This window comes from Sylvia atricapilla, chromosome 5 (genome assembly GCF_009819655.1).
Source record: "Sylvia atricapilla isolate bSylAtr1 chromosome 5, bSylAtr1.pri, whole genome shotgun sequence".
NCBI lineage: Eukaryota > Metazoa > Chordata > Aves > Passeriformes > Sylviidae > Sylvia > Sylvia atricapilla.
In genome coordinates this window covers 14,723,548-14,738,942 of record NC_089144.1, presented here as the reverse complement: position 1 = coordinate 14,738,942, position 15,395 = coordinate 14,723,548, and the positions used below count along the sequence as shown (strand labels likewise).

Below are 15,395 nucleotides of genomic sequence, written 5' to 3'. Positions count from 1 at the left end.
AAAACATAGGGAGAAAAAAAAAAAAGAAGGCACTGTATGCATCTTCAAGAAGGAGAGATCCACAGCAGAACTACCAGGCAGTTTGACAAGTGTAGCCAGTATCTTTCCTGGGAAAGTTACAGAGCAAGTCCTCTTAGAAGCTATGTCCAAGCAGATAAAATGCAGGAAAGCTATTGAAAACCGACAGCATATGTTTAACCCCAGGCAAATCACTCCATCAGGCTTTCAGCATGATCAATTATATAATCATCCTTATAGCCAAATTAGGGAGACCTGTACAGTGGATGAAAAATAGACTGAGTGTCGGGCTCAAACCAGCTGTGGTTATATGCATCACGTCCAACTGCTGGCGTGTTACTATTTGTGTCTTTCTGACTAATGGATGCAACGTCTCTGCTGCTGATGTGAGCAATGGAATACACCCTCCGCAAATCTCAGCTCGGAGAACAGATAGATACACTAAAGGGCAGGGCCACTCTGCTCCATCCAGGTGGGAGGATGGGCTGACAGGAACGTGTTGAAGAATGGCAAGTGAGAGTCCTGTATCTGGGAAGGAGTAACTCCGTGCACCAGGATAGATTGTCCCAAAAGCAGCTTTGCAGCAAGCATCCAAGTGAAACACATTCCAGCAGTATGTGGTTGTGATGAAGAATGCCAGGGGTAGACTGTCCTCTGCTACCTCAAAGTGTGGCCAGAAGGTTGAGAAAGTGATTCTTCTCAATATATTCAGTAGTTGTGAAACTGCTTAGGAGTACAGTGTCCAGTCTGGGGCTGCCTGGTCCTGGAATGACACTGATATGGTGGAAACAGTCATCACGATGGCAGTCCGGTACTGAAACAGACCCAGAGAAGCTGCAAAATCTTCATCTGCAGGGAGATTCAAAACTGCTGTTCAGGGCACGGAGCAATCCGACCTCATTGACTCTACTCTGAAGGGGCTGCTTGGGCGGGGGCGGGCGGGGCGTGTGGGGGGTGTCCACCAGACGAGTTTTCCAGTCCCTCTTCTTGCTTTGAGCGAGCGAGGTTTCTTTAAGCTTTATCTGCTGCCGAGCGCGTCCCTGGGTGCAGGAGGCCGGGGAGCGGGAGGCAGCGCCGGCAGTGCCAGCTCCGCGCTCGGGCCCTCAGGCCGCGGCGGGGGCGCGGGCGGCGGCGCCTTTAAAGGCCGGGGCGCGGGGCGGGCCCGCAGCGGGGGGAGCCGCCCGCCCGGAGCATGCGCTGCGCGGGGCGGCGGAGCGGGGCGGGCGGCAGCGCCGCACTCCCCCGGCAGCCGCGGCGGCAGCCAGCGAGCCCCAGCCCGGCCCCGGCGCCGCCGCCGCCGCTCGGGGCCGTGGTGGCGGCCGCCGAGCCCTGAGCGCCCGCGGGGGAGCGGGGCTGCGAGCCGCCCCCCAGCCCGGTCTGCGCCCGACGGGAGAGGCGGCGAGCCGCGGCGGCCATGGGCAACGAGGCGAGCCTGGAAGGAGGCGAAGGGCTGGGCGCCTTCCCCGAAGGGGCGGCGGCAGCCGGGGATGGCGGCGGCTCCGCGGCCCCCTTGCAGAGCCTGGTCCCGGCCGGGGTGGAGGCGGACCTGAGCCAGCTGAGCGAGGAGGAGAGGAGGCAGATCGCCGCTGTCATGTCAAGGGCGCAGGGGCTGCCCAGAGGGAACCTCGCCGGCGCGGAGCCGCCTCCCATGCAAAGGCATGCACGGAAAATCTCCCCTCTCCCGCTCCTCCCTTCCCCCTTATCCGTCTCCTCGCGGTGGGGCGGGGGGCGAGTCGCAATACGATCTGGGCCCGCTGCACCCGGCGTTCCATTTTGCTGGCAGAGAGGGAGGGAAGGGGTGGCTGCACGGGCGCGGGCACCAGGACGGAGCCTGCACCCTCTGGCTTTTCCACTACAGCGGTCTCTGATGATAACGCCGGTCCCCGTTTCCGTGGGCTGCGCCCTCCTTTCCTCCCTTGCACTGATCTGGGGCACGGGCAGTTTCTGTGTCGGGGCGGGGAGAGATGTGCAGACACCGTTCTGGTTTTCTGTGTGCTTTACGGGGCTGGATGCCCCAGAGCTCCGGTGGTAGCCAGGGAAGCTCTTCCCGAGGCGGATGGGTTCTGCAAGCGTCTGGAGAGAGAGAATCTTGTTGAATCTTCCAAAGCTTTTGGGCACAATACATTTGCTGGCCGTTACTCTGCCAATTCTGAACCTCTACAACTATCATTTGGCTTCATTAAATAGTCATGGATTGAGGAGGTCTGTTTCAGCCTATTTTTTAAATCTTATTTTTCGTCTTTTTTTTTTTTTTTCTTTACCTTTTTTTTTTTTCTTTATTAGTTGGAAAGAGAGAGGCCAAATGGATGGATTAAATTGATTAAATTGATTTCCACGGTATTCAGTGTTCTGGAGAGTCATGACTATACCTCATTGTGCTTCTCCGAAGGCTGGGGTGATTTCCTTGCCCGTTCTTTCCCTGCCCCTCAGCAGAATTCACGGCCCGACGTGCAACAAGCCCGGCTCCCCGCCCGGCTCCTCGGCACCCTGTCCGTGGTGCTGAACCTCCGGCCTGTCGCTGTCCCCGGTCCTGAGCCCCCGGCGCTGCCCGGCCCCGTGTCGCTGTCCTCGGTCCTGATCCCTCTCCAGCCCCGGCCCGTCATCCGAGGCCGGCGCCTCTGTTGCTCTCCGGCTCTGGGCATGGGTGTGTTGTTTGTCTTGAAGGAGGAAGCTGAAAGGAGCCTCCTTGTCTGTTTCACGGTGCACTGACCTCACCCCACATAAATGCATATTCAGTTTATATAATATCAGGTTTATATAAGTGAATTCTAGAAGAGAGGCAAGGAGGGTGGGACTAAATTAATTCTTGGGCAAATTACTGAAGTCACTGAGATTATACCTGAGATGATGGTCTCTATTTTTTAAAACTGGAAATCAAATCTTCGTATTTCATGTCTTTCTGAATTATTGATCAGGCATTAGCACTGTGTGTAAAATAATTTTTTCCATTAAATTCAGGTCTCTGCACAGTTTCTATAGATGTTAATGAGGAAAAGAAATATTCTTTAGTTCTGTGAAACTAGGCTCAAAATTCCCTTTTGTATAACTGTCTTTGAACAAAGACACAAGTACTTTGAAACTTATTTTTTACTGGAATATTATAATGAAAAAAAATAAAGATAAATGTTCTTAGAAGTCTTTAGAATAGGCTGAACTCATTTCAATGTGAATATCTCTATAAATGGCTGCTTTCCTACAAACATATTTATATCAGAAGCTATACTGATCTTGTTCACATACCATACTTCTACCCTCTATTTAAAGTAAAGGGACTCTAAATTTGTGAATTGCAGCCTTTTACCTTGCGTCAGAACGTCAGCTTTGACTATTATAGCAGTTCCCATCATCGTATTTTTGTGCCTATCCCACTGTAATGGAGTTACTACTTGTCTTGTCTCTTGGTTTGTGTCTTTATTTCCTCTTCTTGCTGTTTGCTTTCTTTGTTGTTGAGAGCTACCTAGAATGTTAGCAGTAATTATCAAGAACCTGATCCAAACAAAACCCTTGGAGTAAGACTCTTCTAAGAATTATGGATCACACTCTTCTACACTAAAACTCGAATAAGTTTTTTTGGGGTTTTTTTGTTTTTTTGTTTTTTTTTTTTTTTTTTTTTTTTTTTGTTTGTTTGTTTGGTTTTTTTTTTGTTTTTTGTTTTGTTTTTTTTGTTGTAGTTGTTCCAGTCCAGATGTTCAGTGAAAGAGTATGATCAAAAGAGAAATGCTGGCTTTCAGTCCATATAGCTTTACATTTTGGCAGTGTCCTTATTGTAGTGACTGTTAGTTTTGAACATATTAAATGGATTTTTCGTTTGTGATTTCCATTATAACATTAGAGTCTAATAATTATTTCCTATTCTAAATCCTCTCACTTCTGCTCCCAAAATACCCCTAAAGTGTACAAATTCCTTATGATTGATAGTATCCAGAGGTAACAATTTCTGCAAATACAGGATTGATGGTATCCTGAGATAACAATTTCTGCAAATACAGACCTCTTAATAGCAAGTAATACATGTGCCAGGTAACACAGTTGCACATTTACCATCTTTAAATGAATGCTGTACATTCTAGAACTTCTGCAGGGCTTTGAGGTTTTAAGCCTTGTGAATTTTAATGTAAATGTTTAGATCTAGAGTACCTAAAGTGAGCTGTCTTATACCTGAATATGTCCCTACTATTTTTTTTTAAATGCAAGGTTCATTCTCAAGGTTCCAGTGAGATGTTTAGGATCTGTGGAAATCTTTCTATCCCATTTCAATTATCTGCCTTCAGAAAATCCATGGCTGGAAGATTTATCTGAAACAAACACAGTCAATTTGTAAGCAAATTCCATTTGTTATAGCTTCATCAAATGACTCTGTAACTGTGCCAGTGTTCACTTCCTGAGGAATTATTCTATATCTGAAAGGATTAGATGGCCAACTGAATATATGGCCATCTAATACAGCTGCTTGGGTTTGTTTTCCCCCCTCCTCCTCAGTTCAATAAGCTCATCACAATAGATATCAATAAAAAAATTTTGCCACATTTCGATAAGAAATCCTAAGAAGTCTTGCTGAGTGTTGCACTTTGGAAGTATATTGATGGTGTATTTTCAGGAAGAAATATATATAAATTTTAAAAAGTTAGCCACTTATGCATAGGTTCATATATACCTTGTCTGTAAATATGAAAAGATCTAACTACCTTTGAGCTGCATTGTTACTGCATTTGTCTTTGAAACTATTAGTACTGTTGAACAGGGAAAAGACGTGCCTTCTTAACAGGTGTTTGTAGTTATGGAATTGAAGAACTAGACCAATAGTCCTTTTTTTCTGGTTTGGTTTGTTTGTTTGTTTTTGTTTGTTTTTTTTTTTTGTTTAATCTCTGCTTGCTCCAAAGTAAGCTTTGATTTGGCTGTAATATGTAAATGAATAGAGAATGACTTCCATGAATCAAGACCAAAGTGAGAGGAAACACAGCACCACAAAGAAAAGCATTATGTGAGGAAGAACTAAATTATTTTTTATGTTGGGTCTGGTTTGAAGGCTTTAAAAGAATTGTGGGTTTTTCATGATTTAAAAGATTTGAAAGTTAGAAAATTCTTGTCAAATAAATACGAGATTTAATTTGAGGATTCTGATTCTCCAGTTCAATTAAGATTTTTCAATATCAGTCAGTAGTTAGTTGTAAAATGCCTGTAGGAAAGATGACTTCATCTCTCAGGTACCTCAAACTAAATGGAGCAAGTCTTGGCTTTTGTCAGAAGTAACATTTCTCAAGAAGCTTGTCTTTTCAAGGCTTTTTCTTCCACTAGTTAACCACGTTCTGTCTCCATTGCTTAGAAACATTTTTATGTACAAGGGCAAGACAAGTCAGGTCTTCAGAGTATTCCAGTAGCCTTGAAGAAGATCACCTGATTTTATTTCCTAGATTCATGGGTTTTAATCTCATTTCAGAGCCTGATATCTGGTCAGGTGGAAATTTATAGAACACATTATTTGATAAAAATGCAAGCTGGAGCAGAATTCTACTCCAATCCACATTATTTTTTCTTGCTAATTTCCAAGTGTTTTTTTTTTTTTGTTTTTTTTTTTTTTTTTTTTTTTTTTTTAATGGTGGGGGTTTTTTTGCTTGGCTTTTTGTTTGGGATTTCCTCCTCCCCTCTTCTATTCTACCTTCACATGGTAATGTTTGAGCATGGGCACAGTACCCTATTTCTGGACCTGAATTTCAATAGGACTGTTGATTCTTCCCCTCCCCTCTTTTCACTCTTATCATTGTTGAATGAAGGCTTCCGAGAGTTTGAACATTTACAAACATGAATGCTAGAAGTGTACCAGGCTGCTGCTAATAGAGTAGGTGAAATGTTTTCATATGGTAAGCACTGCCTCTTCAGATAAACCTAGAGTGCATATCTAAATAATGAGAAACAGAACTGCAGGTAGATCTACCTAGTTGCTAATCAGAGTATAAAATTGCTCTTTTAATAAGAAAAAAATGCCCAATATTTTAGAGAATTAGATTATCACTGGGCTTTTCTGAACTGTCCTCCTTATGAATTAATCAATGTTCCCTGATGCCAGTGGAAAAACACCTGCTCACTTCACTGGGTTGCACATTAAGGTCATAAACTTCCAAATATTGCAGTCAATACATACAGAAGAATGGGAAAATATAAATGGATTTGTGAAAGGCAGGAAACAGTTTGTCCTTAACAAGTATTACTTGAGGAAATTGTAATTAACGGGAAAAGTCAGATACAAGATTATGAGAAATCCCATGTTGTGAGAATTACACACAGAGAAATGTCTACCACTTAGCTTTGTCCTTTCTTCTTGCCATTGTTAGCCATTTAATAGAAACTAAATGTTCATCAGAAATACTGCTAAACACATGCTGACATTAATAATGTAAAATACATTTTTTTAATATGGCTACTGTAGATGGTTCTGCAGACATCCAGAAAAAAAAAAACTCTTAAAATTGTGCATTTATCTATTTATTAGTCAAGAAATGCAGTTAAATATAATATATTTTTTTTTTTAAATTTACTCATGAATACTCAAGAAGAAATGTCCTATCTGGAAAACTAAGATCACATCTGACTGGTTCTCTCAAAGTGAAAAGTGAAAATTTTATATTTGCAACATTTCTGTGACATTAAAGAGAACACTATATCTTCTAGCAGAAATTTGGTGATAGCACTGAATATAATATTTTATTATATCCCTGAGCATTAGCAGCAAATGCAATATTATTTCCCCTGCTACAGCCAAGTCAAGCAACAAGTAAAATACTGTGCCACATATGAAGCCATGGTCTTGATTTGGGTTCCCACATTCTTAGTTTCATTTCCTCCTGTATGAACACATAGCAAAATATTGTTGCATGGATTTTTCCCAATTCTCTAATGTAATGTGGTGGGTTTTTTTTTAACACTGGTCAGTGTGATTTGTTGAGATGATACTAAGAAGGAGTATGGTAGCTGTTTGCAAAGAACTAAAAAGAAGTTGAGGGCTAACTGTGAACAGAAATATGTTTTATTTGATGGACAACTCTTCTGATTTGTGAATGGATGGGTACTTTACAAAGAAGCATATAATCCTTAACATACATGAATTTTAGGAGTTTAAATCCCTGATGGATATTGAATTGTAAATATATCCAAATTTTGTACAAGTATCCAGAATACAAGTACATAAGAATTTTGCATTGTGGATTTTCTTTTTGTAGGGTTGTACTTTGATCTGTTAATTTTGACACCTCTGTTTCTTTTAGTCTTCTGTCTCCCTGTTTTTATATCTTGAGGAGTAGGGTTGAGAATTAATAATTTGGATGTAGGGATAGTAGGAAATTCTAGCTTTGATGTCTTCAGAATTTTGGAAAAAAAGGTGTCTGGTTAAATGTTGTTGTATCAGATTATTTTCTAAAGAATAAAACAATCTATGACTGAATACTTGTATAAGCCTTTAAAGAATAGTGATTTTTTAAATACTTTTTACATGTACCTTGTTAGAAGCCTTGGTCTTGAAAACACTTAAGCACTGAGAAACTTCACAGCATTACCAGTGCACTTCCAGGGTTGCTGATACATCTTATTATATCTATATTTTTCTCATATTATGCATTATCTAAATTTTATCGTATTTTGTCTCTGCAGACATCCTGAACCTGATACAAGCCGCCATCCCAGACAACCAGGTAAGCCTCCAGATCCAGGACCACCAGGTTTAAGTAAAAGCAGAACAGTAGATGTGCTGAAGACAGAACAACGGGCACCTGGACGGAGCCCTTCTACTCTTAGTCTACGGGAATCAAAGTCCAGGACTGATTTTAAAGAAGATCAGAAGCCAAGTATGATGCCCAGTTTTCTCTCAGAAGCCAATCCATTGAGTGCAGTCACTTCAGTTGTGAACAAATTCAATCCTTTCGATTTGATATCGGATTCAGATACAACTCATGAAGAAGCCGGTAGGAAACAAAAAGTTACCCCAAAAGAGCAAGGGAAACCAGAGGAGCAGAGGAGCCCTGCGAAACATCCAACTCAGCCACAGTCTCCAAAGCCAGCTGTTCAACAACAAGGACCTGTCAGATCTACTGTCCAACGAACTGAGTCTTCCAAGCCAGTGCCAGGCCCTGGGCAACCAGCAGATGCTAAACAAGAGCAAGCGAAACAACCACCCCAGCCGAGAGGACCACAAAAATCCCAGCCACAACCATCAGAACCAACCAAACCTGTTCAACAACAAACTTCTGCAAAGCCTTCATCAGGCCCAACAAAACCATCCCCACAGCAACCAGACAGCACGAAAACGACCTCCCAAACCTCACCTCCCACAAAACCATCATCACAGCAGCCAGGACCTGCGAAACAACCATCCCAACAGCCTGCACGGCAAGGAGCTCCTGTAAAGCCATCTTCCCAGCAGGCAGGGCCTCCGAAACAGCCTTCTCAGCAACCTGGACCTGAAAAGCCATCTGCTCAGCAGACAGGACCTGCAAAACAACCACCTCAGCCTGGATCTGGGAAGCCACCTCCGCAGCAAACAGGGCCTGTAAAACAAGTGCCACCCCAGGCAGGGCCTACAAAACCACCTGCTCAGACTGTGGGGCCCACAAAGGCCCCAGCACAACAGGCAGGACCTACAAAACCACCCGGTCAGCAACCAGGGCCCGAAAAACCCACACAGCAAAAGCAAGCTGGTGCGAGTCAACCCCCTGAGTCTGCCCCAAAGAAAACCTTCTGCCCTCTTTGTACAACCACCGAGCTGCTGCTGCACACTCCCGAAAAGGCCAACTACAACACGTGCACCGAGTGTCACACTGTAGTCTGCAGCCTGTGTGGATTCAATCCCAATCCTCATATCACAGAGGTGAGTAATTTTCAAACTGATGTTCACTACCAGAGGAAAGAATTCAGTTTACCTTTGTTATGTTGAGACATCAGATGTACTACAGTACATCATCATGTTAATTTAACAAGTTCAGTAAAAACAAAGCTATCTCAGAAAACTGCTTATGAGTAAAACAGAGTGAAACTGGAGAAAAAAAAAGAAGGTAATGGTTCTTTGCTAACATAGATTTATGAAGAGAAACCCTAGTGTGACTTTTGTCTCATTTTGATCGTTTTTAATCACCTACTGTCTCTATTTGTAATCTGACCACAGTAGTCATGTGCAAATATATTTATAGATAAATAATTTTTCTACTATAAGAACTAACTAAGCGAAAAAAAACATCAGTCTTCATAGCCCTAGTGTGTGGCTTAGGAAAGGATGTGGAGTAGATTTGCTTTACAACTGTGTCAGTGTTCAGTTGTGTTAGTTGAAAGCCTGAGTCATGAGTTTGACTTGGTGGTATGTGGGTTATTTCATTCTTGTGGGATATTAAGATCTCTGTGGACTATTTCTAACCTTGACTGCCATTCTTGCTGTAATTCTATAAGATAAAAATGGAATAGAAAGCAATATTAGGACTTCAAATGAATTTGTTTTAACCTGATATTTGCGGTAGCTTGATGTATTGCTTATACGTATCTTTTATTGCTCTGCATGGGAATAAGGCTTCATGTGACTCTTTGATCAGCTTCTTGTTCATCCTGATATGCTACTTTTAAATTTGCAAACTAATTGGAGTTTGTTTTCAGTACCAACACTTTTATCAATTTATGGAAATTCAAGCAGCGTAGATCTGGCACCAAAGGATAACTAATGACAATCAGAAGTGATATTTGGAAAACTTTTTTTCTTTTGCTTTTGCTTGCTTTGGTATTAATTTAGCTGATATGAGATGCATACAGGAAGAAGTACAGATTACTACTGTATTTTGAAAATGATAAATGCTAACTCTACATTTAAAATTGAATCAAAGAATTTCTGAAGCTGGAAAGATGCTCTGAATATGGTGCAGTCTAAACTTTTGCTCAAGGTAGTGTCACCTAAATCTGGTTTAGCCGGCGTTGAATGCCTTTAAGGATTGAGGCCTGACAAGCCTTTCTGGGCAACCTGTGTACTCAGTACCACAATGATTCAAGGACATTGCTAGCTGCTGGTTTTCTTTCCAGCACACATTTATTTGTGGCTACCTGGTAACAAACAGAAGACTTTTTGCATCCAGAAATATGATCTGTTGATTTTTTTTTTTTGTTAAAATTGAGAATTTAAGCCTGGAAGACTAATTGCAGTAACCACTGGCAGCACTTTGCTTGGTTTAGGAGTGTAGTGTCTTCCTTGAGTTTAGTGAAATTGAGAATTGAGATAGCTGCCATTGAAGCCTGGACTGGAAAAGGAGTGACTTGAACATCTGTGTGCAGAAACTTCAGAGTATCTGCAACTAACCAGGTGTGTGTGTATTTCAGAGTCTACAGGAGGAAAGGTAATTTTTGGACTGTTAGTGTAAAACAAGAGATATAGCAGGCAAGGAATGTGATGTATCAATATTGAAGTCAATGTTGAAATTTTATTGCAAACCTTTGCCTTGGAATTCTGCCAGTGTTTTTAGGCTAAATGTCTTAAAATTAGTTGTGAGTGCTGAGTTGTTCATGACTGTAGTGTGCTCCTGGAATCTCTTGAGGCCCAAGTTTGTCTTCCTTTACAAGCTTCAGATTTCCTATGGAGTTGGTCAACAACTTTGGTGTGTTCAAATGAAACAGGTTTTGAGAGAGAGTGTATGTAAGAAGATTTCCAAGTATTTGGAAATTCTGTGAATAACTACTAGTTTTTGAAGTGGGTACTCTGCAAGTGTGAAACTCAGGACTTTCAGACAATAAATACAGCTGCATTTAAGACTAACTGATTACATACATATGTAAAAGTGGATTTGAATTTCATATTACACATCGAAATAAAGACAGGATATGCATTTATTTCCTGATGAAATCTTTTCAGTAAATGAAGGTATTGGACATCTAATTTGTTCAGCTATTATTTCCAATCTCCTGACTCCCACTCAAGCTTTTCTCATTTGCTCAGTTTTGCACCACCAGCTGTCTTGCTGAAACTTCATTGTGGGTGTCCTGCTCCAGTCTGCCATTAAAATCTGACAAAAATCTTATCTGACTTTATTACTGAACATTGGGATCAAAGTTAATAGAACCTGCTCTGGCATCTACAAAAAATTCACTTATTTCAGTTGCCAAGCTTCTCACTTGAGTAGTTATCAATTTTTCCTTCTACTTCCCGTTTCCTTTAAGTATTTAGCTTATTAACAAAAGTTTCTGATTCCTTTTTTACAACACTTTACTCATGTCTTCCCATCTATCAGGAAGATCATGGTTTGTGACTTGGCTGTCAGTTTTCTTGCTTAGGGTGGATTTTTTTTTTCTTTTGGCTTCTTGTATTTTTACTTCTCCTGAAGTATTATTGGTCAAAAATCTGTGACTTATCCATGCACTTACTGACTTTACTGTTGTACTTTAGCTTTTCTTGTTGGTTTGTTTTGTTTTGTTTGTTTTTTTTTTTTTTTTTTTTTTTTTTTTTTTTTTTTTTTTGCCATATTTCATGATTCTGGAATACTGCATTGTGTTTTTCCCATGTAATTTATTTCTACTGCTTGCTTTTATTGCTTATGTTGAACATATTACTTATGGGGAAACAATAATTTCAAGTTGGATATGGGAAGTGGAAGGCATTTATTCAGGAAAAAAATTGACTTTTGTTTTCTAAAATTTTCCCTTTGTGCATTTGCTGGAATTACTTCCTTAAGACAGTCTCCTTACAAGTTTCTTACAAGGTAGCTCAGTCTCCAAAACTAATCAAGTAGATAATTTTTGCAGTTTAGATCTTTCTACACTTCTGTGTTCTATTTTTCTAGCAGATCCTGAAAAGAATTTAACAAGCTTTAAAAACTGGCTTAGGAACTAGATTGCATACATTGTAAAACCATTATAAAATGCAGATAAAAAAATTAAACTAATTTTATTCATTTAAACCTCTATTTAAATTCAGTAGTACATGCACTCTGTCTGTTTTAACTCACTAGAGACAACTCTGTAACTAAGAGCAGAAAGTGATACCTGTATTGCCACAAGGTCAGACCCCTTGAACTGTTTCTCTGAACCATCTGACATTGCCGTCCTCTTGGGGAAGAAGGAGAGTTGGTGCCTTGCCTTTGTACAGCAGTCTGGAGAGAAAACACACCATACATAAGTGCTCAGTAACATATGTCTCTCTAATCTGTCTAGGTATTCATGCTCCACTCATCACCATGGCACATGACTGCCTAGCAACAGTTGCATAAAGTAATGGAAAAAATTATATAAGCAGGTTTGAGGACTGGTAATCTATTCCATTTTTCTTTCACGTACATCAGAACCTTGTAGGAAGTGTACCTTTTATTATGTGGTGACTTATTTTTCTAATTTTTTTACCATTTTTTTTTCCCAAACCCACTCCCATTGGACTGAAGATTCAGTCCATTAGAACATTTGAATAGGAGTAGGTTTTCTGAGAATGAACAAAGACATCTTGAGGAAAAAAGACAAAAAACATGAACTGCTGTAGTTAAATCTAAATGATAATTGCATATGCTTGATAGCTGGACTAAATTTTCATTCCCTTTGAACTAGTTATTGAAAGATACATGCAGCACAGACTGAGCAAGGCTTTAAAGGGTAATAACAAAGTCATGACATTCTTTATGGTGGTCATCTATAAAGGTGATGATCAAGTAGACTTTAAAGCTGTTAGTGTTGGACCCTTGGCTGTGTGTGGGCTGTGCTGGAGCTCATCTGTGATGTGTGCATATGTACGTATGTGGATGCCTGTCTTCAAGTTAGTTTTTGAGGAGAGGTTATTCTACATGAATTTTATCTACATTAGATTGTATTTCATCCATTGTTTTGATGTTCTTTTAAGAGACAATTTAATTTGAAATTAATCTTGAGTTCAGGTATAATTTTATACATAGATATCTAGTGATAATTGTATATTCAAACAATGTGAGTCCTATTGATATAGGATTTGTTTACTTGCTGAAAGTTCTTCTGGGGGGAGATAAAGGGAATTCAGAAAAATATTTTATTGTTGCTGATTTTTTTTCAAACAATGTGTCTGTACCAAAGCTGACTTAATCCTAATGGAGAAAAAAAGAGGAGGGACAAAAATTCCAAGAGGAGGGATAAGAAACCGCAAACAGTTGACTATCTCAAAGTGAAGTGTATGGTTTTTGATCATGTGGAACTTTTTACTGGATTGCCCACTTGTTTTTCAATTTAGCATAAAAAAATTAACTCAGTCTGAAATATTTTCGTTTTTTTATTGTTATTGTAAATTTTTGTGGGGGAGGAGATGTCTATTTTTTAATATTTTTTGGTAGGGCTAGAAATTTTTCATATGAATTATACTACGTATTATTGTCTTGATTTTATTTTCTTTCTTTCTGCCTCTCTTTTTATTTACAATTATATCACAACATTCAATTTAAACATATGATATGTTAGTTCAAATCTTCATAATTATTTTTGGTATTTTTATTTGTTTTTATTAAAATCCTGCAGCTCTAAATCTCCTAAACATACTATGGCATGAAGTTGGATCAGTAACTAAACAGAATTTAAACAGTCAGAAAGGCATTAATTTTCTTTTGTCATTTTCATTATTATTAGGTTGTATAGAAAAAACAATATGTAATAATTTAAAATAAGAAAGATGACTATCATTCTTATGGTGAATCCAGGTGAATTTTGCTTAAACTTACAGTAAAACTAATAGAAATTACTCTATTAAATCTTTGTTGATTACATGACAGTAAAGGAAGTTGCTGATTGAAGTAAACCCTGTGATTTGCAGTCTAGACCCTGCTGTGTTGTAGTAGTACATGGGAACCAGAATTCAACTTGGACTGGAGATGATATATAAACATATATAAACATATCATCACTGTGGGTAGTGACATGCAACAGATCTTAAAAAACTTAAATATCGGGGAAAATAGCTTTGAAGCTGTACACCCTATATGAACTTGGCAGGGGGGAATATAAGGGTTATATAAGTAAAACAGAAAAAATTAGAAAAAAACCCCAAGGACTTAAATGTGATCATCAGCTGTTATAATCATCATAGGTTGTATAGAAATGAGTTTAAAAACAAACAAACAAACAAACAAAAAACTCCAAGAAAACCCAAGACTCTTTTCAAAGTATTAATTTTTCGTAGTATTAATTCAAATACCAGCTTTATACTGTGCTGAAGTAAAGTGGGAAGAGTTCTGTGAAACTGATGGACTTTAGTCTGGGTTCAAATTGATCGGAGAGTAAATGCAAACAAGACTTGTTTAGCTGTCATTTAAAAGCCATAAAAGTGTGAAATATTTGCTTTAGTACAAAGAGTACTTGGGGTGTTCCAGTGTTACTATCACTGCAATTTTTATGCAAATGGGGATTATTCACAATTTTTGTGATGAAATGAAGTTAGTATAGTTCTTGTAGATCTACCCCTAGCCACAAATACCACACAGACATTTGGGAAAATTGTAGAGATCCTCAAGTAGAAGAGTTGTGGAAGTATAGGATACTGTTTCTCTCCATGGAATATTCATAAACAAACTCCCCCACTGTTTCTTTCTTAGAGGAAGGCTGTGTTCCTAGAATTCTGCTTTACTTTAAAGATTAGATGTAGAAATATCAGTAATGCCCTCTGGTGTTTTCCCTTTTTTTTTTTTTTTTTTTTTTTTTTTTTTAAGGGGCAGAATATAGAGGCAAAACCCCTTTGCATGGGGAATACTGTCCCAATAATTTAATTGAGCAATATTCTACAATATGTTGGAGTGTTTTCTCATTATTCCAGAAAGCTGGCCCATCCACTTTTTAACACAAGTAAATAATAAATTAATCTGCATAGCTAAAGATGTCAACTGCAGTCAGCCATCTGCGCCAGTATTGCTGTTGCTCAGCAACTGTAATTTACTACTATGTGAGGCCATGTGATGTGGGATGGAGTTTGCTGGGCAGTCACTGGCCCAGCCCTGCTCTCACCAGACAGCTTAATCCTTTTCATGATTCGCTCAGTGCAGCTCTGATGAACTTTGTTAACCTTTTCTCTGCCATCCTCTTGGTTTGCAGTTGGATATTTTGTCAATCATTCACGTGTTTCTGGCATACTAAATCTCAGTGCAGCTGATCAAAGCAATGAGCATTAGTTGCATTACTGCATGATGCAGTGCACTGAGCTGTGTTTAAAAGTCTTTTTCTGTACTATGTGCATGAGGCAGCTTAATCATATCCTTGGCTATAAAAAGCAAGTTTTTAGATATCCTGAGATACTGACATTAAAAAAAATCAGAAGATTATGTTTGATGTTTTGCTTTATGATTCTAATTATGTAAGTCATACAATAATAGTTCTCCAAACATTCATAATTCATATTTAAACTATAGATTTTTGTATTGGTAATTTAAGCA

General features: G+C 39.6%; 1 protein-coding gene across 1 annotated transcript in view; it reads left to right on the top strand.

Annotated features, from left to right (window-relative positions):
• The first annotated feature begins 1,418 nt into the window (after positions 1-1,418).
• The window catches only part of PCLO (piccolo presynaptic cytomatrix protein), a 317,263-nt gene continuing 303,286 nt past the window's right edge, over positions 1,419-15,395 (top strand). The window contains 2 exon segments of the mRNA XM_066318756.1: positions 1,419-1,674; positions 7,660-8,872. Of these exon segments, the coding sequence (XP_066174853.1) occupies positions 1,433-1,674; positions 7,660-8,872 (1,455 nt within the window). The 5' untranslated portion in view covers positions 1,419-1,432.